This window comes from Peromyscus leucopus, chromosome 3, assembly GCF_004664715.2.
Source record: "Peromyscus leucopus breed LL Stock chromosome 3, UCI_PerLeu_2.1, whole genome shotgun sequence".
Taxonomy (NCBI): domain Eukaryota; kingdom Metazoa; phylum Chordata; class Mammalia; order Rodentia; family Cricetidae; genus Peromyscus; species Peromyscus leucopus.
In genome coordinates, this window is record NC_051065.1 from 59,760,111 (window position 1) to 59,784,518 (window position 24,408).

The following is a 24,408-nucleotide window of genomic DNA, read 5'->3' on the forward strand; positions in this document are numbered from 1 at the left end:
CCCCCATTCTTTTCAGGAATACTAGCCCATGCTTGGGTACACTCTGTGTTGAAAGAACCAGTCTGAGAATAGCTCTCTATTTCCTTCAGGGCAAGTGGACACAAGGTGGACTCTGAAGCCCCACAGAGGGACACAGTGGGTTACTGGTTGTGGGTTGCCCTGCCTCAGGGCCAGTGTCAGCCAGCCCCATACACACTTCCCTCCTCCTCCTCTGCTCATGGCCTGTGACATCACTGGCTACTCCCAGAAGGCTGCCCTCTGTTCCTGAGCACAAGCTCTGTGTAGCTCTGGACCCCCTGGCTGGACAGAAGCAGAGCAGAGTGGAGACTATCATCAGACCAGACCACCACCAACCCCTGGAGCCTGCCCAGGAGCCTGAGACCTCTCGCTGGAGCTTCCACTTCCTCTCCTCCACCCAGGTAGCTAGCTCACCAGCATGCTCATTGTCTGCTCTGTCTCCCATACTGTCTCCATGCCTTTGTGTGGCCAAACTCAACTTGCTCCCTCCTGTCTTTACAGTTACTCACCTTCCTGCCCCTTCAACTCCTTAACCTGCTTTTCCTCTAATGAATATAAGGTATTTTTTTTTTCTGACAAGTTACCACAAATATTGGGAATGTGTGGGAGGCTGTTGGAAATAGGGTCTCCTATTGTGAGTTAGAGTGTGATTCATTTTGGTTTGGAGGTCTTTTAGATGAGAATATTGAACCTGTGTTCCACAGTAACTTTGACCCTGGTTTAGCTGATAGTCTAAGCCCTCATCCCCTGCCCTCTGCACCCCCAGCTCAACCTTCCCTCCCCATTTCTTAAATGGCAGTTGCCCAAGTATGAAGCAGGGGTGGGGACAGAGAGAGAGAGAATTCTATGCTTTGGAGCCAGAATTTTTCACTTCTGCTCAGTAGCTGGTTTCTGAACCTTGAGTTTTATTCTCTGAGGGGGTCTTGATTTATGTTAATCTTAGTCTGTGCCTCTGTTTTCTTTGGGGGGAAATTTGACTTTCTTACTGAGTTTCTGGAATGCTGAGAGACTGAAGGGGTATTTCTCCCAATGCCTAAGCATAAAGGAATAAAAGCCACCTTAACTACTGAAGCCAATGGGCTCTGGGTTTGTTGGTGTTTCCTTCCTGCTGATTTTCTCTTCCTATTGCATTGTGATCTCCATTTAAAAGGAAGGAATCCATCAAGGACTCAGGTGTAGCTGACTTTCTAGCCTCTGTCCCCCTTTTTCCCCTCACTTTGTCCCAAACAAACAGCAATGTGCTCATGCCTAATACCCCTATTTGCTAAGTAATTGCTGTTAACTGAGCCAAGGCAGCATGGTTATTTCAGGAAAGTTCCATGGATAAGCTGTTCCCTGGAGTTACCTACAGCTCTGCCAAGATTTCAGGCATGAAAGGAGACAGCTTCAACTCCTTCTGCTTGCTGTTGAAAGCAGAGAAGTCATGACTGGCTGTTGCTACGCAGACTCTCTTGTGTTCAAGATGGCTTCTGCTCCCGATAAGCAGCCAGCATTCCTTCCTTTCCAAATGCTGTCAGGAAATGTTAGGAATACATACAATGTCTGGAAGGCGGCATTGAAAATGAAGCTTCACTGTGGAAGCTAGACTTCTTCAAAAGACTCAACAGCCCCAGCAACTTCAGAAGCTGCTCTGAGGTGTGTCTTCTAGTAGAAGCCATTACCTCAGGCTTTATGGATCTCTCTCCAGTGTGTGGGACCAGATCCCAGTCTGAGGGTAGAGCCGAGCCCCAAATTTACCCCTAGAGCTTCCTGGAGGAGATTTAAAAAAAAAAAAAAAAAAAACTAGGGTAGGGCTTTCTTTAAGTGCTTTGAAGGAAGCCTTTGATGGTAGTTTTGAAAACTGAATCTAGGACTTCCTGATAGTGAAACCTGAACTTGAGAACCAGAGTCTTTGGCTCAAGTGTGTCAATCAGGCACTGGTCAGATGTCAAGTTGTCCACTTTGTGGAGAGAAAGCCCAAGTATTGAGAAGAGTGGTCTCTTCCACCTCCCAGCCCCTCTTTAATAGATACGTGGGAAGTTGGTTCCTACTCACCCCCAGCCTCCTTACTAGGAAAGATCCAGCCCTCAGTTGACCCTGTGATGTTCATCACATAAGAACTTAACAGAATTTTAATGCTGTAGTGTTAGCCAGCCTGCTGACCCTCTCACGAACATTCCATCCCTCGACCATTTCAAGAGACCACACTTAAATAACCCGATATTGTTGCAGAACCAGATCAGGAGGGAAACTTCTAGAAGCTCCCCCTTTCAGCCTGCCCGTTGGCTTCCTGTCTTTCTGTGAGGAGGACCAGTGTGAAGCATGCAGCAGGACGGTGAGAGGTCTGGGAGAAGTTGGAAGAACATAGAACGGTTCAGAGATACATTACTGCCCCCGACTCTTGACTCCCAACAACACAATTTCATTTGTCCTTAGCCAATGCTCTGGGCATAGTTTTCTCCAGTTGCTCCCTCCCTGCTTTACTCTGCTTCCTTTGAATTAAAGGACATAACCAGCTCTTAAAGAAAGTGGCTTGTTTTGAGGACCCTGGGGGAAAGGTGGGCACAGTCTCAGAGAAAGGCATTATATGATAGCAGACCAGGATGGAAAACCTGTGACCTTCTGCAAGTGTGGGTGAGGACCAGGATGAATGCAATGTGCCGAAGCTTATCTCTAATACCCAGGAATCAGCAGTGTGAATCAGCTGGGGGGACTCTTTGTGAATGGCCGGCCTCTTCCTCTGAACACTCGGCAGCAAATTGTGCAGCTAGCAATGAGTGGGATGCGACCCTGTGACATCTCACGGAGCCTTAAGGTAGTGCTAACCCCTTTATCTGGTGATGGAGACAAAGAACCAGGCACCAAGGACCTCTCTTAAGGCAGTAGTTTAGGGCTGAACCCCAAGGGTCTCCTCCTAGAAGACCCTCTTGGAGGTTGGGAAGGGGAGTTTTAGGTGCCCAAAGACGAGCTTAGCCTCTCAACTCCATGGCCTGGTTCAGTAAGCCATGTAGCTTTGCCTTGTAGCTTCCTTCTGTCCCAGGAATGTTCAGCTTCCTTCTACCTATGATGTTTTCTGTGTCCTGTTCTTGCTTTGTACCTCACTCAGGTATCTAACGGCTGCGTGAGCAAGATCTTAGGACGTTACTACCGCACAGGTGTCTTGGAACCCAAAGGTATTGGGGGAAGCAAGCCACGTCTGGCCACACCAGCTGTGGTGGCTCGAATTGCTCAGCTCAAGGACGAGTGTCCAGCACTCTTTGCCTGGGAGATCCAGCGCCAGCTTTGTGCTGAAGGGCTTTGCACCCAGGACAAGGCTCCCAGTGTAAGTGCCCTCTCCCGACTCTGGGGCTTGCCAGTAGACTGGGAGAAGATTCCTTTTTCTTGACAATTTTCATATCTCAGCCTGGTGTTAGGGGAAGCTGGAATCAGCCTTTCGACTCACAAATTTCTCTTCTGAAAAGTGGTGATGGTCAGGGAACTGAGGAGGAAGTATGGGGAGAGAAAGGGGAAGCTAGTCTTCGGAATGGTGAGTAGAGGGCAAAGAATCTTCAGGATACAATCCTGGGTGTACACACCATTTTCCCAATGTGTACCCCAATATCCCCAGGTGTCTTCTATCAACCGAGTCCTTCGGGCACTACAGGAAGATCAGAAGTTGCACTGGACACAACTCAGACTACCAGGTAGGTATTAGAGTTGCCAGCGGAGATAACCAGAGCCAAATTCTTAGCATTTTATAGCTCTTCCTTCTGCCCATCCCGAGGAATCCTCACTCTTTTATCAATCACCCTCCCAATACTTCCTTAAAGAGGGTCTAGCAGATGGCTTTATTCTCTCCTGGTGGAATATGGAAGTTCAGGAAGATGAAGTCACTTGCTTGGGCATCAGCCAGTGGTTGGCATGTCTTGGAACAGAACCTAAATCCCTTAACTTCTGGATTGACACCAACTGCTAAGGGCAAGGCTAGACTGGGCCTTTCACACCCTTCCTCTGCTTCCTGTTCAGCATCTCAGAATGTCATCCATATTCTATGGGGTCAATCAAGCATGGAACAACTGTTTTCCCTAAGTAGCACCAAGATACTGAGCACATTGTATAGCAACTGCCAAGGAGCTGCATTCTCTTCTAGCCATGCTCTGCCTCTATGCCTGTGTTGTTGTCTAGTGAGAGACCCCATAGAACAGAAAAGTCAACATCACAAATGCCATAAGACATCGTCCTCCTTTGCAGCTGTTTTAGCTCCAGCTCTTCCTGGTCCCCACAGTAGCTGTGAGGCTCCCCGAGGTCCCCATCCAGGGATCAGCCACAGGAATCGGACTATCTTCTCCCCAGGCCAAGCTGAGGCCCTGGAGAAAGGTGCTGGGCTGGGGTAGAGAGTGGAGCAGAAGGTTCTTGGTATGGCAACAAGGCTACAGCCTTGAGACTTGTGGGCAAAGGCTGAAGGGTGCAGGTTGTGGGTGACTTGACCTTGGGAAGGAGGGTTGTTTAGGGTTTTAAGAGGTGGGGAGTGGGGACTGACAAGAGACCATGCCTTGCTCCCTCCCTTACCCTCACTGTGGGAACCTCTGTCTCTACAGAGTTCCAGCGTGGGCAGTATCCAGATTCAGTGGCCCGTGGGAAGCTGGCTGCTGTCACCTCTCTGCCTGAGGACACAGTGAGGGTGAGTGAGCTCTGTAACACAGTCTGAGGAAACTGTAAAGGAGAAGGATGTACTGACCAGGGCGTTGGGTCTGCTAAGGTAGAGACAACAACAAGAGGATGAAAAGAAAAAAATTGTCCCTGCTTTTCTGTTGACTGCCCTCCTCTTTCCCCCACTCAAGCCTTCAAGTGAGGAAGGAGACAGAGAGCAAAGGCCAGAGCAGGGAGAGAGGGTGTCAGGGTGGAGGAAGGCTCTACTTTCTGAGTCCAGGCCAGGGACACATGGTGAGAGCAGCTGGTGCCAGGTGGCTGAAAACACAGCTAGTGATACAGTCCCTGCTCTCTTTCAGGTCTGGTTTTCCAACAGAAGAGCCAAATGGCGCAGGCAAGAAAAGCTGAAGTGGGAAACACAGCTGCCAGGTGATTTCTGTGCATATCTACCCATCCACCCACCCACCCACCCACCCACCATCCACCCACCCACCCACCCACCACCCACCCACCCACCCACCACCCACCCATCCATCCATCCATCCATCCATCCATCCATCCATCCATCCATCCATCCATTCACTCATCCATCTATCCATGCATCCATGCATCCATCCATCCATCCATCCATCCATTCACTTATCCATCTATCCATGCATCCATGCATCCATCCATCCATCCATCCATCCATCCATCCATCCATCCATCCACCCACCCACCTATTCATCCATCCATATATCCATCCACATTTACCTAGCAACCTCATGTGCCTGGCTCTGCACTAGATCCTGGGTATACGTAGACCCTGTTCTTAAGGGCTGCTCAGTCCCTAGGATCATCTTTTGAACTTTATTATTTCTAGTTTCCTAAGGCCTGTTTTGGGAAGAAGACAGCCTAGTTTGTGACATCTGTTTCTTCCAAACTCTGTAAGAAGATGTTACCTTTCCTGGAACCTTTGTCTTTTACCACACCCCAGGTCCCCATGCCTATTTCTCCCTCTGAGTGGATCCACCCTCATCTTGTAGGTGCTTCTCAGGATCTGATGGTACCAAGAGTTCTCCCAGGGATCACCTCTGCTCAGGTACTTGAGAGGAGAGGGGTGTTTATGAACTGGGAAGACTGACTGAAGATCTCATGGCCTTTCCTATTTCTGGTGAAGGCATGGGTAAAATCCATGGGTAGTCAAGGCCTTCACAGTGAATTTCTACACAGTGCTATCCCCTGGTCTCCCACATGATGGCATCCTCTGGAGTGTAGGACACAGCCTGGGGGGGGGCAGGTGTCTTGAGGGTTATTCAGTCTTGGTTCCCAGACTTCCTGAGTAGGAAGACTCATTAGCAGTTGAGAAGACCCTCAACTTTGATTTCTCTAGCAGTCTCCTGGCAGTGTGCCCTCAGCAGCCCTGCCTGTGCTGGAACCATTGAGTCCTTCCTTCTGTCAGCTGTGCTGGGGGACGGCACCAGACAGGTGTGCCAGCGACACCCCACCCCAAGCCTGTCTCCAGTCCTGCTGGGGTAAGAATTGAGAACAGGGTGTGTGTGCCCAGAGTCCAGTGCAGATCCTGGAGGGTGTGGGGAGGGGTATTGTGGGTATTCTTCACCTTTTCTGTGGGAGAGTGTGGTTCTCCAGTTGAGGATACCAAAGGAATCTCTCAAAACAGCTTCCCTCATTCCTTGTGTGGCTCTTAAGGCTGGGGAGTCCATAGTAGCTCTGACACCTACAGAAGGCAAAGGAAGTGGTATTGAGATCTGAGTGTCTATACCCTTAGGTAAGTATATCTCAGCCCTCCTCTTCAGTGACTGTGAGAGGCTGGTAGGACTGAGAAGCCCAACTCGGGTGCCAGTGAGATAGCTCAGCAAGTAAAAACACTTGCTACTGAGTCTGATGACCCGAGTTTGATCCCAGAAACTCACATGGTAGGAGATAATCGACTCCCATAAGTTGTCCTTTGGCTTCCACATGTGTGCTTTGCACATGCTGTGCACATGCAGGCATTTGAACACATAAATGGTAGACCAATGAATGTGTGTATGGGGAAAGCCCAAGTTCCTCTGCTTGTACACATGCAGGCATGCATTTGAACACCCACGTACACACCCATAGTGAGCGCATTATTGTGGGGGAGAAGACCGAGCAAGCTCCACAGAGTCTTGCATGGTGTTAACCCCCTCGCCACCTTTGCTTTCCCTACCACTGGCCCTGTCACTAGTCTTGGTGACACTTCAGCCCTGATCTGTCTGGTGCCCCACTGTTGTAAGACTTGGGCTAAGGCGAGAGACCCAGAGACAGGCAGGATCTAACACTATTATTTTCCCCCACACAGACTGCCACTGCCTCCTCCCTGTGGCTTCTTCTTCATGTATGGAATTTGCCTGGCCCTGCCTCACCAGCCCTCCTGTATATCATCTGATTGGAGGGCCAGGAGAAGCAGCATCAACCCATTACTTACACTGGCTATAAGAGGACTCCATTTGGCAGTAATAAAACTTTTTTAAAGTTAGCAATAGTTCTTGCTATTATTCTTTTTTCACAAACACCAATGTACCCCTATCTGTCTGTCTATCACCTATTATCTATCTCCATATATATATATATATATATATATATATATATATATATATATATACATGTATTGCATTGAATTATATTTATCTATATACCAATGAGTCTATCAATCCCATGTATGTAGATATATATGTAACTATTGATCTATTTAGGTATTGGGGTTACACAAGCACACATCATATTACATCATAGCATTTCACTCTTAAGTCCTCAGTGCAGGTTTGAAGAAAACATGTAAATGAGATGTTACTTACATAACTAACCATAATAGCCACACCTAAGAAAATTTACTATCGTTCTCTTATTTATTTGTTTTTGTTTGTTTGTTTGTTTTGATTCAGAGTCTCACTATGTAGTTCTAGCTGTCCTGCAACTCACTATGTAAACCAGGCTAGCCTCAAACTCATAGAGATCTGCCTGCCTCTGCCTCCCAACTACTGGGATTAAAGGTGTATGCTACCACACCTGCCAGGACAATTTACTTTGGTCTAAATAAGTAAACATCAATTTCCTAATTGTGTGTGTATTTTTGTCAGAGCAGCAGAATGGAAATGACATTTCGAGATTCTGCTCTCATGTTTATACAAGCCCCAGGGGCACACTTGAGTCCCAGATCTTCTCAAGTCTGTCTGCAAAGAAAGCCGCAGACTTCTCCTAGGCAGTCTTGGGATGTGGGAAGAGGGAAGAAGCCAGAGAAAAGAAGCTGAGTACAGGATATTTGGGAAGGAAGATTGGCTTGTGTTTCTAAATCCTTTCTCTCTTTCCTTCCCCCTCCCTCCCCCTCTTCCCTTGTAATTCCAGCCTGGCTTTGAATTCATGATCCTACTGCTTGTTTCAACCTCCCAAGTACTAGAGTTATAGGTATATGCTGTAAATTCCCAACAAATCCTTCCTCTTCTGAGAGGCAGAGGGTGGATAACCATGGTGGCTACAGGGGTCAGGGTGGGAGCGTGCTTGTGTGTCCCCCCTGGAGTAGGCACTGATTTAGAGCTTGTCCTTCAACTAGTCTTATTAGCAAATCCTCCAAAGCTGGTGGTTCAGGAACTAGTGAGTAGCTACACATCTATTTATATGTAATTCACATTAAAATGAACAATTAGCCACCACTGAACCAGCCACGTTTCCAATACCACATGTGGGTCAGAACAGATTTTGGAGCATTTCCACCAACAGCCCTGGCTGCCATTTGATGACTAATGCAACACAGCCTGCCCCTCCCCTGACTCCTCCGCTTTTGAGATGGAGATCTGCTTGATAGAGTGGCCCAGGGAAACAGGCAAGGCTATGAGAAGACAATGTGCGGCACAGCTGGAGAACAGCCACTGCTTCAGCAACAGGCCTGACATCAGCGACGGTGGGAGCTGCCTTATTTCAGCTGAGGGCCACGAATGAGCAAACGAGCAAAGGATGAAGGGTCACTTGTGGGGAACTGGATATCGGATTGTGTGCGTGCTCATGTTTACAAACGACTGTGTACACCCACGCACACACATTCCCTCAGTTTTGTGTGTGGATTTGTGTCTGCAGAACGCTGAGGAAGGGCTTTTGTATTAAATGATCTGCAAGATGTCTTATCTCTTTAGATAAGCCCCGTTTTGCAGCAGAGTCTCACAATGCCCAGGACAGCCTCCAGCTCTTGAGCTCAAGTAATTCTGCTTCATCCTTTCAGGTTGCTGGGGCTGCAGGCCCTCTCTCTTCCTGGTGTCAGTGTTTAATGCCGTCTTGGAAAAGAGGCCTCCTATTCTCTAGCACTTTCTATTTAACATTGAATTTTAAAAAATTAATTCTTTCAGGAATCTTGAGAAGAAATACTGAAACCTAAGGCCATTTCCTCTCTCCAAATTGAGTATCGCTCATGTTTTTATTTTAGCTTTTCTCATCAGAGGACTTTAAGAGTAAGCATTTATTGTCACATGGGGCAATTTGCCCAAAGTTGGGGACGTGGATGCTGGTTTTAGGAGGCAGCTTGCTATGCTAAATAATAACTTTTTGAACACTTTCAATCCTGATTGTATCAGGAGAAAGTATCACGTGGGTCCATTCATTGCCTCTTTAAACAGTTGCTAACCTTAACAAAACGAAAGATTAGTGCTCAGCTTGGGCTGGGAGGGGAAATCTAATGTAGGATTTCATAGCATTGCTTTGTTTTTTGTTTTAAGATTTATTTATTTATTTATTTATTTATTTATTTATTTATTATGTATACAGCATGTATGACTGCAGGCCAGAAGAGGGCATCAGATCTTGTTACAGATGGTTGTGAGCCACCTTGTGGTTGCTGGGAATTGAACTCAGGACCTCTGGAAGAGCAGTCGGTGCTCTTAACCTCTGAGCCACTTCTCCAGCCCCCGCTAAACAGTCTTATTAATAAAAAAAAAACCCCCCGGAGCCAGATATTGGGGTGAAAACTGAGAGATCAGAGAAGCAGAAAGAAGCCAGCCACATTCTTACTGCTAGAAATCCTCAGCCAAGAGAGAGCTACTTCCTGTATACTCATGCTTTATATGCTTTTCTGTGCTCTGTCATCTTACTTCCTCTCTCTGCCCAGCTACATCACTTCCTTTTTCTGCTCAGTTCTATCACTTCCTGTCTCTCTGTACAGACCTCCAGACCTCTATGGTTAACTAGCACTGGGATTAAAGGCATGTGACACAATGCCTGGCTCTATTCCCAGTGTGGCCTTGAACTCACAGAGATCTAGATGAATATCTGCCTCCCAAATGCTAGGATTAAAGGCGTGTGCTATCACTGCCTGACTTCTATATTTAATATAGTGGCTGGTTTTTCCTTTGTTCCCCAGATAAGCTTTATTGGGATGAACAAATAAATTATCACCACATTTCCCCCTTTTCTGTCTAAGATTAAAAAAATTATAACTAATATAACAAAAACTATATACAATAAGTACAGTAACAACATACAATATATACAGGCAATAAATACATTAACAATGTCTAGTCCAATTGCATTTGACAAATTCAGTGAGAATATATACTGTGAATATATGTTGTTCCCATTGGTTAATAAATAAGCTGCTTTGGCCTATGGCAAGGCAGCTTAGAGGCACACAGAAAAGGAGAGAGACAGGAAAGAGAAAAGTGGAGGCTGGAGAGACGCCAGTCTTCCACCCAAGGACTAACATGCTAGCAGACTGGTAAGCCACAGAACACATGGCAAAACATAGAAGAATAGAAATGGGTTAATTTAAGATATAAGAGCTAGCTAACAAGAGACCTGCCATTGACCATACAGTTTGTAAATAATATTAAACCTCTGAGTGATTATTTTATAAGTGGCTGCAAGACTATGGGGCCAGGCAGGACCGGAGAAAACTTCTGGCTACACGATTGAGCCTGTTTGATAATGAGTATTCAGAGATGGATAATTCCTGGGGGGCGCTCACCAACCTAAGACAGAGCGCCTGTGTGGCCTGGGCAGGCGTCTCCATGACAGGTAAGGTGACCTGCTGACGCCCCACGCAACCTAAGTCAGAAGCTCATTTATTAGTAAAAGGGGGACCTGTAGGGCCCTGGCCCCCGTTTTGGATAACTGTTGCCTTGCTTGCTGACATTGACCTTGATATCCTCCCTATGCTAATTCCCTCCTGGGTTTCACCCTCCTGAATGCTTAAGGGAAGTTCCTCGTCTATGTATCCTGCATAATGGGCGTTAACAGCTTAGATGCAAGATTGTAAAACATCTGTAGCGAACTTCTGCCCTCCAGGGTTCTCCCATTGTACTGTAAGCCTGTATTCAAGACCTCCTCTCTCCTTCAATAAACAGCATTCGGCATTAAAAAAAAAATATTTAGAATGTAGTTAGGGATTATGCTGATTTAGGAAAGTAGTGGTTATAGGTTCTCCTTCAAGATCCATGATTTCAATAGCTCAAGTTGGCTAGCTAGGTTTTTTTATACATGATTTCCAGGCATGATGGCCTCTTTTTAATTGTTGTTACATACACACATCCATCCATCCATCCGTCCATCCATTCATCCATACATACATACACATACATATACATCCCACTCAGCCCACATAATGTTACTTGTATTTATATGATTTTGTGTCTGACCACTTGGTATTGGATAACCAACAAACATGCTAACAAGGAAGGGGGAAATCTCACGGGGCGTCATCCCTAGACAAAGAACTTCAGGCAACTAAGGAATGTTGAGAGCAGGAGAAATCATCTTCCTCAGAGAAGATTCTAAAAGACATTTACAAGTCACATCTTCATTCAGAATCCTTCAAGGCACGGCTGGTTCTTCAGGGGGGGCCACTGGGAAAAGTTTATTAATTTGGGCTGGGGGATGGGAAGCATGCGGTAACCATCAGGCTCCTTCCTCTTGGGTAGAACTTATAGCATCATGGGAAGACAGTCTTCTGGCCTTCTTTTTTTATTCTTATTTTTAGCTAATATTCAAAATAATGCTTGTGTGGCTTGTGTTGTAGTGTGGATGTGTGTATGGTTTTTTACAGGTTCCCACTGTGTAGCCTAAATTGGCCTGGAACTTATTAGCTTCCTGAGTACTGGACTACAGGTATACATCACCACGTCCAGCTAAATAATGTGTTTTATTTTGACACTTTTGTGTATATATGTATGTATATATATATACACATACATACATACATACATACATACATACACATTTATCCTGCTCCTCTTCACTTGCACTCCCCTCCTCATATCTCTCCACTTTTCCAATGGTCTCTTTCCTTCTCCTTCTGCTTTCAAATATAGACATATATATGCATGTGTATGTGTATGTATGTATGTATGTATGTATGTATGTATGTATTTATTTATTTATTTATTTATTTATTTATTTATGTTTTGAGACAGGGTTTCTCTGTCTCTAGCTGTCCTGGAACTCACTTTGTAGACCAGGCTGGCCTCAAACTCACAGAGATCCACCTGCCTCTGCCTCCCAAGTGCTGGGATTAAAATCGTGTGCCACCACCACCCTGCTTGTGAGAGAAAACCTGCAACTGTCATTTATGACATGAATCTGTCATTCTTTCCTGTCATTTACCCTCCCTTGTTCCTTTTCCCCTTCCATTTAGGTCTCTCCTTATTCCTCATCGTGCCCCTTCCATTATCATGTCATTCATATGTACATGCGCTTTCTACAATGAGAGAAAATGGGATATTCCAGATCCCATGTCTCCCAAATCAGACACACATATGTGCCTGAGTCAGACACACATACGGATCTGGGGGTGGCCTGTTGTGATGTATTGTCTCTTGAAACAGGTGTTTTGCTAAACTCAGTAGGAAAAATTGTACAACACATATTCTTCTCTTGGATCTTGACTCTGGGTCTCCTGTTCTGTTCCTGGAGGCCTGGAAGATTTAGAGTTTGGCAGGCGGCATCCCATTGACCTGGAAAAGGAAGAGGAAATGGACCTTCAGCAATTCCGTGAGAGGAGAGGGGATAGAGTGATCTATCCCTTTCTGATTGAGGAGAAACATTAAACAAGTATGAGGTTCATTTATAGGAAAAATAAAGCCCCCATCAGTTCAGTGAAAGGCTATGTAGTTAACGGGAGAGCATGTATTAAGAACTTGTCTTTTTGTATATTTGTCTTGTCTTGTTTAATGCTGGCACTGAACCCAGGGCCTCCCAGCATGTTAAGCACAAGCCCCTGTTTACAAAGAAGTTGACCTGAGTTACTGACTTCTGATAGAATAAGAATGTAGTAGATGCCAGCTCTCACAGGGCATTTACTGTTTACGTAATGCTTACAATGCCCTCCAAGGTCGAAACCGTATTCTTGTTTCACCTTCAAGGGACAGGCTTTGAGTCTAGAGACTGAGTTCTTATGCACTGCAGCACATTGTCTATTAGAATCTGGGGCTTGGGAAGAGCTTGAGAAATTTATGTCAAACCAAACTCTTCATGAAATAGATACAAGAGTTGAAGCCTAATGAGATTTCATTTTATTTTTTCTCAGTTTGTGCACAGTAAGGTGGCTGTGTAGAGAACATACAGAAAACTGAAATATACTGAGGGTCTATATAGTTAGTTTCTGATTGGTTTTTAGCCTTGATAATTCCTATGGTATAGATTACTTCCACTTTACATACAAGGGAACAGAGGTCTTGAAATGTGAAAGCAGTTTCTCTAAGGTCACAGTTCTAGCTAGAAGAATTCTTGCCTAGCGTTCATGAAGCTGTGGGTTCCATCTCAGATATCACGTAAAACCAGCCATGGTAGAGCTTGCCTGTAATCAGCACTCAGTAGGTTGAAGTAGGAGGATCCTGAATTCAAAGCCATCCCTGACTACAGAGTAAGTCAAGGGCCAGCCTGGGCTACATGACAACAATAATAGCAGGAACACAACAAACCGGAAGTACTTTCTGTAAAGTTCATTTGACTTTCCACGGCAGGAAAATGGGGCCTGTGAAAGGGTGGGCTGAAGAACAAGAAGTCTCCTGAAGTTCTGAACAGAGAATGGTGAAATGGAGGTACATGTTAAAATAAACTTGATGTGCAAGCCAGGCAGTGGTGGCTCATGTCTTTAATCCCAGCACTCAGAAGGCAGAGGCAGGAGGAGCTCTGTGAGTCTGAGGCCAGCCTAGGCTACAGTGAGTTCCAGGACAGCTAGAGCTACACACAGAGAAACCCTGTCCCGAAAAATAAACAACAACAAAAAAGCCAAAACAAACAAAAACCAAAACCAAAACCAACCAAAAACTTTTGGGTGCAGAAGAGACTGGCGGGGATTGAATCTGGGGACAGGGACTGTTCCTGAGGAGCGATGACAGCGGTATCTAGACTGGTGGTGGTCATCATAAGAGAGTGTGCTCAAGGGACTTTCCCAAGAATGTGCACTGTTTGGGAAAGGCGGCCAGAAGGGGGTTCAGAGAGGCAGTGACTCTGACCACCTGGAAGGACAGTAGGATCAGGCTGGGAGGGACGATATGGCAGAAGAAAATTGCCTCAGAAGGGGAGGACTACGGACAGGAATCAGTCATGCTGATTTAGAGGAACTGGGAGGTTGAAATCACCATCAATTTGGAGAGAAAGAAGGTTGACATTTCAGAGAAACATCGGGGCTGGAAATAAACCAAGGGGTAAGGATGGAAGTGCCCCTCCCTATCTACATACATTCTCAAAGTCACCCATTTTTTCCCCCCAAAATGGGGTAAAATTCTGCATCTTAAAGGAGACAGGGCACCTAGGCCTGCCTGAAGACCCACAAGTCAGCGCGGCATAACAGTTAAGCAGCCCAGACACGATGCGTGATGCTTTTCTTCCCTCCCTAGCAAGGCCAGGTTTAGAAGCGTGCAAGGAATGGTGCAGGTTTGGAATAAATGCCTGGAGTTGGTCAGCTCCTGGAGAGAAGCGAGCCCATTACTGCATTTTGGCCTTTGTACCACAACCTCCCCCACCCACCTCCATTCTCCTCTTGTGTCCCCCCCCCCCCCCCCCCCCCCTGCTTCCCTGACTGACACTGCTCTCCCTTACCTAAAATTCCCAGATACATTCTTTGGTAATGTCTCCGCTGTCTGCCAAGAGTGTGCCACTTCGGTCAGCTCGGATGTAGAAGCCGTTGGGCGCCAGCACCGTGAGCAAGTTGCTCCCCTGAAGTTCTATACAGAAGTTGAGGGCGAATTTTCCCCAAGGGCGGAAGGTGCCAAAAGATGTTATTGACCAGAAGGATCCACCCTGTGCTGGGGAGGGAAGAGCTAGGGTTGGTTGGCCATTTGGAAAGCAGTTTTCTAAGCATGCAACCTCCAAGGGGAGTTCCCTGAAGTATGCTATCCTCCCCCATCTCCCAGGGGATCATATCCTGCCTGCAATAATAGATTCTTTTAGAGAAATGCAGCAGAACCACTGGGAACCTCACCAATTCCTATTCTGCTAACCCACCCTGGAAACTTGAAGTATGGAAACAAACTGAAACCCTGTTTTTATGAGGAGCAGTGTCTGGAGTGGCAGATCCCTAAGGATGGCCTGGGGCTGAGGCTGAGCTGGATGCAGGTCTCTGGATGGGAGAAGGAATCACTCACCTTGAAAGTGATAGATGCCCTGGCGGCAGGGCAGGAGGTGAATGCAGTCAGGCTGGTCTCGATTGCACTGCATCAGGTCATGGTCTGAGCAGGAGCCCACATACCCATACCGACCTCTTAAGATGAGAAAGGGGCGATTGGCAAATCGAATCCCCAGTTCCTCATTTGGCCCTGAAAGAAACAGGAAGGTGTTATCTGGATAGGCTGGCTCTCTCAAGTGTTTTCCCAGAGGGAAGAAAGGAGCACTAAGGGTGCCCAAGGATGATGCCAGTATTTTTCCGTATGCTTGCTTGTGGCGTGTGTGTGTGTGTGTGTGTGTGTGTGTGTGTGTGTGTGTGTGTGTGTGTACGCACGTGGAGGCCAGAGGAGGGTCAGGTGTCCCGCTCCATCCCTCCCTACCTTATCCTCTTGATTGGTTAGCGGCTTTTCTGACTGAAACCTAGTATAACTCACAGAGTCGTTTTGTCTGTTCTCTTTGTTTTTTTTTTTTTTTTTTTTTTTTTTTTTGGTTTTTCGAGACAGGGTTTCTCTGTGTAGCTTTGTGCCTTTCCTGGGACTCACTTGGTAGCTCAGGCTGGCCTCGAACTCACAGAGATCCTCCTGCCTCTGCCTCCCGAGTGCTGGGATTAAAGGCGTGTGCCACCACCGCCCGGCAGCGTTTTTCATAAAGGTTGGCAGCAGCAAGCCTCAACAATTCTTTAGTCTCTATCCCCTCCTCTCCAGCGCTGAGGTGCTAGGCACCCACACCACACCCAGCTTTTCATGTGGGTGCTGGGGATCACAACTCAAGTCTTCACACTGGTATAGCAAGCGTTTTTGCTCGTTGCCGAGCTGCCAATCACTCTAGTCCCAGAATGCTGTCTGTCTTTTAACCTTTACTGAGCACATGCTGTGTGCCAGGTCTTACACTAGGTGCCTGTGAAATGTTTGCCAGGGCACTCAGCAGAGCACAGTGCACAAGAAATCTAAATATTCTTTCTTTGGGATGTGTTAATCTGTTTAATCCCCACCGCAACCCTGTGAAGCAACAGAAGAGAAGTCTGTCACAAACTTTAAAACCAAAGCTCAAAGAGGGTCTGTTCCAGCAACTGAACAGATAACACACACCCAAACCTGATGTCAACTCATTGCTTCCAAAAGCTTTTTTAAAAAATAACTCAAGAAAGTGCTTGCCGCAGAAGCCTAACAACCCGAGTTCCATCCCTGGGATGGAAATGAGAGGGAAAACAAAGAGAGCTGACTCCTGAGGTCTTCTGACCTCCATGTTCATCTTCTTTCTCTCCCCATACACATGCAACAACCTATGTGAAAGCTTCCTCTCACAGCATCCCTGACTTGGGCTAGCCTGGGAGGAGACTTGGCTCACCTGGGATGGTGGCATTTGCCATCAGCAGGCCATTGGATATGATGCTCAAGAAACACCCATTGGAGGACTGCAGGATGATTTTGCCACAATTCCAGTGCACACGGAAAAAGGTGTCAGACTCCAGGGGGTGCCCATCAGCTATGATGGACTTGTGGCGCCTCTGGAGAAAATGTGGGGATCAGGGACCAGGAGTAAGGTTAACAACCTCAGATTTTTCCCCATCAGTTTTAGTGCTGGGCCCCATCCCCATACCCTCCCTTTCCCCAGCCTCTGTAATTTTCTAGACTATGCCTTATGCTTTCAAATATCTCTCTCTCTCTTTTTTTTTTTTTTTTTTTTTCGAGACAGGGTTTCTCTGTGTAGCTTTGTGCCTTTCCTGGAGCTCACTTGGTAGCCCAGGCTGGCCTCGAACTCACAGAGATCCGCCTACCTCTGCCTCCCAAGTGCTGGGATTAAAGGCGTGCGCCACCAACGCCTGGCCAAATATCTCTTTTTTAAAGAAAAAATTTTTTTTTCAATTTTTTATTTGGATGAATGTTTTACTTGTATGTCTATGTACCACATGCCTGGTGCCCATGGAGCCCAGAAATGGGGTCAGATCCCCTGGAACTGGAATTACAGATGGTTGTGAGCCACGAGGTAGGTGCTGGGAACTGAACCCAGGTCCTCTGGAAGAGCAGCCAGTGCTCTTAACCACTGAGCCATCCCTCCAGCCCCTCAAAATCTCTTTGTAAAGTCAAAATGAAAGAAAAAAATGATTTCCACAAAAATAATTTTGTGACCTCAGCTCTCCCACCTCCACGTCTTCCGTGTCACCCAGCGAAAAGTGTAAAGCAATGGGGCCAGGGTATCATAGAAGGAGAGACAAAGTTCAACCATGGCACCAAAATCAGTTTTTAAGTCTTTAAAGTAAAAATTATATTATAAACCATCTAGAGGACATGAGAAAAACACTTTGCATCTAGGGGGTTGAACAGTGATTTATTGGGATGGAAAAGGATTAAACATCTAAATATTTGGCAAATTGGACTTTATAAACAAAAAATTGCTTCTTAAAAATGTCATTTAAAAATGCAAAGGCCGTATGGTTCCATGGTGTAATGGTTAGCACTCTGGACTCTGAAAAATGCAAAGGCCTCTGAGTATGGTGGCACATCCCTTTAAACCCAGCAGAGGCAAGAGAATCTTTGTGAGTTTGAGGCCAGGCTGGTCTGCATAGTGAGTTCTAGGACAGCCAGGGCACATAGTGAGGCCATGTCTCAAAAAAACAAAAATAGCCGGGCAGTGGTGGCACACGACTGTAATCTCAGAACTCGGGAGGCAGAAGCAGGTGGATCTCTGTGAGTTCAAGGCCAGCCTGGTCTACAGAGCTAGTTCAGGACAGGCTCAAAAGCTACAGAGAAACCCTGTCTTGAAAAACAAAACAAAACAAAAACAAAATAAAAAAACCATAAATAAATAAATAAATAAATAAATAAATAAATAAATAAATAAAAAATGAAAAGGCCAGGCATAGGTTGGAGAAAGCATGTACAGCACATAGCTTTGGCAAGGACTTGAATTTAGAGCATATGAAGATCTCATGCAATTTAGGTACAAGACCATAGGCCCAGTAACAAATGGGCAAAAATTTGAAGACACTTAGCAAGGAAGATACATAATTAGCAAATAGATATATGAAGAGATGCTTAGATAACCACTTACAAATGCTATAAACACAAACTGAAACATAGTAAGATGTTACACAGTCCTTAGTGTAGCTACAATGGAAAAGATAGGCAATATACGTGCTGGCTGGCTGGTAAGGTCAGGTAACCATCAGAACCCGCCCACCCTGCTGGAAAAACATAAAGGTATAGTCACTTTTGAAAACATATTTTCTGTCCTTATTTTTCTTTATGTAGTTTAGGTTGGCCTCAAACAATATATAACCTGTCCTGATCTACTTGCTTCTGCCTCCCCAAGTGCTGCTGGGATTACAGGCATGCAGCGTCACACCCTGCTGAAAACTGCTGAACACTTTCTTGAGGTGGTTATCACACATCTACCATATGACCCAGTAATTTCATTCCTAGGTGTTTACCTAAGATATACAAAATTAAAAGTCTGCAAAAATTTTCTTACACAAATGTTCATAGCAATTTTATTCATAATAGACCAAGTATTTAACAACAACCAAATGGACAGACAAATCATGTTTATGCTTGTGAAGAGTATGAGAGACTGCACAGTTGATGAACTACTGATATATGCAACAACATGGGTGGATCTTAGTAAAATTCTGCTCTTCAAGAGAAGTATAGCATATATACTGTAAAGAGTTCATTTCGATGAAATTCTAGAGCAGGCACATCTGATATATAATGGCAGAACAAGCAAAGACCAGCGGTGTGAGAAGACCAAGGATGGAGGAAAACGGACGGTAAGGAACAGTCAGGAATTCGATGGTGGCCGAACTGTTCTCTGACTTGTGGTATGGCTATGATATGGTTGCATGGTTATATACATTTGTTGAAGCACGTTGAATTTTACACTTAAAGTAGGTCAATTTATTCATATAGCATCACTCATATATTTACACACAATATATACTACATATATATCATATCATTTACATTTGTTTAAATTATGCCACAGTAATTTTTTTTTTCTTAGAGGAAAGAGGGCCCAGTGGAGGAAAATGAATGTTTATTGGGTAGGGCCTCTACAGCTCACCTAATCTTATCTGGCCATACACACTGGGGAAGGAGAAAGTATGTCTAGACAGGGAGAGCTCAGTATTTATAGTTTCTTGCATTGAAAACCAAAGTCTCACCTGGGCCAGGTAGTAGCCATTGGCTGAACGAAGTTGTAAGGTAAGACTCTCACTGTCACATTCATACTGGAACAAGGACATTGGGGTCAAGCGCTCAGAGGCAGCACACACCTCAGCATCTAGAGAGGAAGTGCACACAAGCAGCTTTTTAGCTCAGTCCCAGCCCCTTCTCCATGCTTATTGTGGGGTTCCCTGTATTTTCCTTCCTCAACCGTATGCTAGATCATACTAATCTAGAGAAGTCCAGGCAACTTTCCCTTAAAGCCATATCTTTATCTGTTAATCTGCCTCTGGAGACGTCTCCTTGGGGGCCCAGGATCTTTCTTATGACTTGGTTCAAAGTGTCTAGCTTGTCCTGTGCTAGTAAGTATTTTGTTGACTTGACACAAGCTGGAGTCATCTGGAAATAGGGAATCTTAATTGAAGGGTTACCTCCATCAGGTTGTCCTGTAGACAAGTCTGTTGGGAGCGTTTTCTTAATTAGTAATTGATGTGGAAGGGCCCAGGGCCCAGCTCACCATGGGCACTACCACCCCTGGGCAAATAAATAGTCCTGGGTGGCATAAGAAAGCAAACTGGGCCAGTCATGAAAGCAAGCTGGGAAGCGCTGTTTCTCGGGGGGGGGGGGGGGGGGGATTCTGCTTGAGTTCCTTTCCTTACTTCCCTGGGTGCTGTCCTGTCAGGGGGAAGTTAAACAAACAAAACCCAGAACAGGACAAAACAAACATCTTTTCCTCCCCAAGTTGCTTTTGAGCATGGTATTTTTTTAATCACAGAAACAGGAAGAAAACTAGAACACATCCTGAACAGTTTCTCCGTTTTAGTACCTAGCCCCCCCCCCCCCCGCCCCCCCCCCCCCCCCCCGCCACAACCCCTCACCCCCCCCTGCCCCATTGGACCCGGTACTTGCCATACATGACTGAGATGAACCTCCGTGTCCTTGACCTCAGGCTGACCCAGGTTGGGAAATGTTGTAGGATGAACCACTCCTCCCCCCTCGTAGGATTGGAGCCCAGGCCCAGGAGTAGATGTGTGCCCTGTGGATACAGTGTGCCTCCTTCTCCATCACACAGTGCCACAAGCCCTCTAGGCCGCACTTGCATGTAAAAAGCCGTTTGTGATGAGCGTTGAGGGACCAGCCGGTCTACATGAGACAAGAAATGGTGTGTAGAAGTCTCCAGGTGGTAGCATCCGTCTTGGAAATGTAGCAGGAAACCACATTCCTCTAGGCAGGGGACTGCTGCGTCTACCCAGATTCGGCCCACAGAGTGGTCTGCTCGGGCATAGCTGCGGTAGGTAGGGCTGTAAAGGATCACATGGATGTGCAGGGCTGGTCTAGGGGTCCACATATGGTAAGCTGAGAGAACCCTGGAGTTGCAGAATACATCCTCACCATCGGACTCCAGATAGCGACCCGAGATAATGCACTGGAGGGTCCATTTGCCATTTCGGTGGAAACGGAGCAGGAAGCACCCGTGGTGGCTGGTCCTTGGCCTGCCGTAGCACACAGTACCATCGGCTTCACACAGCAGGTAGAGGCCCTGCAAGTTCTTCAGTCGAACCACGGCCTGTGTGTCATGTTCATTGCTCACCAGGAGCTCCCAGGTCTGGAGGTGTTGGGAGGAGGGGAAGTGAGTGCTACCAAGTCAACTGAAAACCAAGACCCTTGGTACCATCAGCACCTCCAACAAGACTAGTCACCCTCCCTTCCATACCTGCCTTGGCTTCTCCTTGCTATGAACATTTCTACTTGCTCAATTAACATACTTGAAAAGATTTCTAGGCTGGGGGTGGTGGTGGTGCATGCCTTTAATTCCAGCACTCAGGAGGCAGAAGCAGGCAGAACTTGGTGAGTTCAAGGCTAGCCTGGTCTGTATAGCCAATTTTACATCGGCCAGGGATACATAGTGGGGGCCTGTCTCAAGACAAACAAAATACAACAACAAAAAGGTCTTATGGGCTGTCCACCTCTAGAGTTATAGGACTTCTTAAGATGCAATGAGGGGCCAGAGAGATAACTCAGTGTAAAAGCACTTGCCTCAAAAACCTGACAGCCTGAGGTCTACCTCCAGAACCCACATTTAAAAAGCTAGATGCAACCTGGTGAGATGGTTCAGTGGGTAAAGGTACTTGTTGCCAAGCCTGATGGCCTGAGTTTGATGCCTGGGTCCCATTTGGTGGAAGGAGAGAACTGACCCCTGCAAGTTGTCCTCTGACCTCTGCATGTGTGCCATGGTATAGCTATGTGCATGAACACACACACACACACACACACACACACACACACACACACACACACGAATAAAGAAAATGTATTAATTTAAAAAAAAGCTAGACAGAGTGGCAATTGTCTGTAATCCTAGCACTCCTATGGCAAGATGGGAGATAAAGACAGGAGAATCTTCTGATAGCTCATGGGCCACATAGCCTAGAGCACACAGTGTAGGCAAAAACAAGAGATAACCTCAAGGTGGAAGGAGAGAGCTGATTCTGGAAAGTTGTCCTCTGTCCTCATGGATATGCTTATGTATACACACACACACACAGGACCCATGAGAAATCCTAGATTCCCACCTCAGAGAAGCAAAACCTTCCTCTTTCCCTTGCTCCCATCCTTCAATACCTAAAAGAAAACAAGCTCCGCTTTGTTCTATTTCTTTCACCCTTTCTGCAGGCCCTGGAGAGCACAGTACCTGGTACCTCTCCCTGCAGAGTCTACTTCTCCAAAGGGGAAGTGCAAGAGAGCATCCTGACTGTAGGTATAGATGTTGAGATACAATTATCGCCACTGTGATAAATTTGGTTGTAAAGGAGAAGACTTTACTCTAAAACAGAGACCAAGTCAGCAAGCACTTTAAAATAGTTTTCTCCAGATCAGAAACATGGGTCTTGTACTATGGCCCAGCTGCTTTTGGAAGCCTGGTCCTGCCTTCCAGTCTGGACTCCCCACCTGTCCGTTTTGTGACACTACCACACTGCTAGGATGGAGTGTAGGAAACTTTGAAGGCAAGCAGCCAGGCCAGAGCTGACACTCCATCTTAGGGAAACGATTTTGAAAGGTGGAGCCATGAAGACGCATCAGCCAAAGCCTGGAGTAGAAGTGTGTTGGCTTGGCAACAGCAGAGACTATGCCAGTGACGAGGATGGGAATGCAACACACACACACACACACACACACACACACACACACACGCCACTCAGAAAACTGGTTCTAGTCCAGGTTCGCCTTGTTACCTGTCTCCTGCACAAACTCTTTGCAGCGGCTGTGACTGTACTCTTAAATGCTTCAAAGGTGAGGTAGGTTCCTGCCCAGCTGATGAGCCCAACCCTTAGGTCCTCGGTCTTTGGATGTCTGTGTATCCACTCCACCTCAGCCATGGGGCCAGTGCCACAGGTGATGACTCTGTCCGGCCCAGCCTTCCCCCCAGTGGTGAAGTCCTACAGGCCATATGGCCCGGAATAAGGCCCGTAGTACCCACCAGAAGCCGTTCCCAGAGGAAACTTCCCAGGCAGAGGTCTGGCCTAAGGCCCAGCACCTCTGTGACCCGGGAGCATTATGACTGTAAAGGTTGCCTCTTAGACCACCAGAGTGGGGAAAGAGCACTGGCCTGGTAGCATCAATCCATGGACCAAAGGAAGTGGGTCCAGAGCTTTGGACTCCAAGCAATGAGGTAGGATTAAACTGGGGACCAGTACTGTAACCTGTGGCTTTGGGCCCATCCCTCCCTTTCTTATTAACAGGATAGGAGTCAACTTGTTTCCTTAATAAGGGGGTTCTGTTTGGCTCTCCGGCTCATTTCCTTCCTTCCTTCTTTTCTTTTCTTTTCTTTTCTTTTTTTTTTTTTAAATCTATTCATCTTTAGAGACCTTGGGAAGACAAGGTCAAGCTGTTGTGGAAATTACTTCGCAGCGAAGGTGAGGAAAATGGACACATAATCATTGAGGATAAAATTGCTCTTCTAACTTTAAAGGCTCACAAAGAATGGCCTAGTTGCAGGGAATTTCAGCACTGGGCTTCAACAACCTCAGCTGTGTTACAGGTGAACTGGCTGGGCAGAAAGCCAGATGTGCCAGAAAGGATACCAGCCCCACCCCTAGCCCCCCCCCCCAAAAAAAAAACTCTGTCGCCAGGCAGTGGTGGCACACGCCTTTAATCCCAGCACTCGGGAGGCAGAGCCAGGCGGATCTCTGTGAGTTCGAGGCCAGCCTGGGCTACCAAGTGAGCTCCAGGAAAGGCGTAAAGCTACACAGAGAAACCCTGTCTCGAAAAACCAAAAAAAAAAAAGATAGGTCCCAAGACACTCTTAAGAAAAACGATTGATCTGGTCCGAAGCCTTCCCCAACAACATGCGTATTTAAAATTACGCAGACGATTCCACACTGGGCAGCATCTATGGCCTTATTTTACAGAGCACAGGTGTTGCCTTTGCTGGGAACCACTGGGAAGACCCCATCTATGCAGAATCAAGAAGGACGTGTAAAAGACCAGGGCTCTGGGCTGTTCCACAAGCAAGATTGCCTGTTTCCCTGTGGATCCCAACAAAGTTTAAATAAGACCTATTGTCTCACCATTTCTTTTCATGTACCTCTTTCCATAATTTCAGTTTGTCTGTGTTCTAGGCTGAGCTTTTCTCCTTGAGCTTTGCAGGAAGTGATCCACCATGTGGTTGCTGGGAATTGAACTCATGACCTCTGGAAGAGCAGTCAGTGCTCTTAACCGCTGAGCCATCTCTCCAGCCCCTGGGACCTATCTTTTTAATGCCCATTTCTCCCCTGTGTACAAAGCTACCATGAAGAACGGCTAAGTAGCTAGATAAGAGATAGGAAAGAGATTCTGTGGTTTGTGGAATGAGAAAGGTGGATTCACACCCTTAAATAACAGTCCTCAGAACTGAGGAAGAAATGCATTTCCTCCCCTGAAAACATTACAGGGAGAAGCTGAGGAAGAAAAGGGCTTGTGTGTGTTGACCTCACAACTTCAGCTGCTGTGAGCCTCTCCCATATTGTCTTTCTGG

The 24,408-nt window shown here is 46.4% G+C and overlaps 2 protein-coding genes across 5 annotated transcripts; one reads left to right on the plus strand and one right to left on the minus strand.

Moving 5' to 3' along the window:
* The first annotated feature begins 244 nt into the window (after positions 1-244).
* Positions 245-7,112, plus strand: Pax4 (paired box 4). Of its 3 annotated transcripts, none has more exons than XM_028866261.1 (11): positions 245-419; positions 2,230-2,332; positions 2,682-2,812; positions 3,104-3,319; positions 3,605-3,680; positions 4,228-4,353; positions 4,575-4,657; positions 4,986-5,055; positions 5,652-5,707; positions 5,999-6,140; positions 6,950-7,112. In XM_028866261.1, the coding sequence occupies exons 2-11, from the start codon at positions 2,320-2,322 to the stop codon at positions 7,084-7,086; spliced, it is 1,050 nt and encodes a 349-aa protein (XP_028722094.1). In that variant the 5' UTR covers positions 245-419; positions 2,230-2,319; the 3' UTR covers positions 7,087-7,112. The 3 variants fall into 3 exon arrangements, with proteins under 3 accessions (XP_028722094.1, XP_028722095.1, XP_028722096.1); XM_028866262.1 differs by having other exon boundaries at positions 5,691-5,707; XM_028866263.1 differs by having other exon boundaries at positions 5,691-5,707; positions 6,002-6,140.
* Positions 7,113-12,408: 5,296 nt separating this feature from the next.
* On the minus strand, positions 12,409-23,465 carry Fscn3 (fascin actin-bundling protein 3). 2 transcript variants are annotated; one of them, XR_005091075.1, is made up of 7 exons: positions 22,628-23,465; positions 20,304-21,000; positions 19,394-19,512; positions 16,579-16,738; positions 15,213-15,383; positions 14,668-14,868; positions 12,409-12,578 (listed from the first exon to the last, which is right to left on the minus strand). XR_005091075.1 is itself a non-coding variant. In XM_028866232.2 (7 exons), exons 1-6 carry the CDS (start codon positions 22,769-22,771, stop codon positions 14,668-14,670), a joined length of 1,497 nt encoding a protein of 498 aa, XP_028722065.1. In that variant the 5' UTR covers positions 22,772-23,465; the 3' UTR covers positions 12,409-12,578. The 2 variants fall into 2 exon arrangements, 1 of the variants encoding a protein (XP_028722065.1); XM_028866232.2 differs by having other exon boundaries at positions 14,668-14,873.
* Positions 23,466-24,408: the final 943 nt, after the last annotated feature.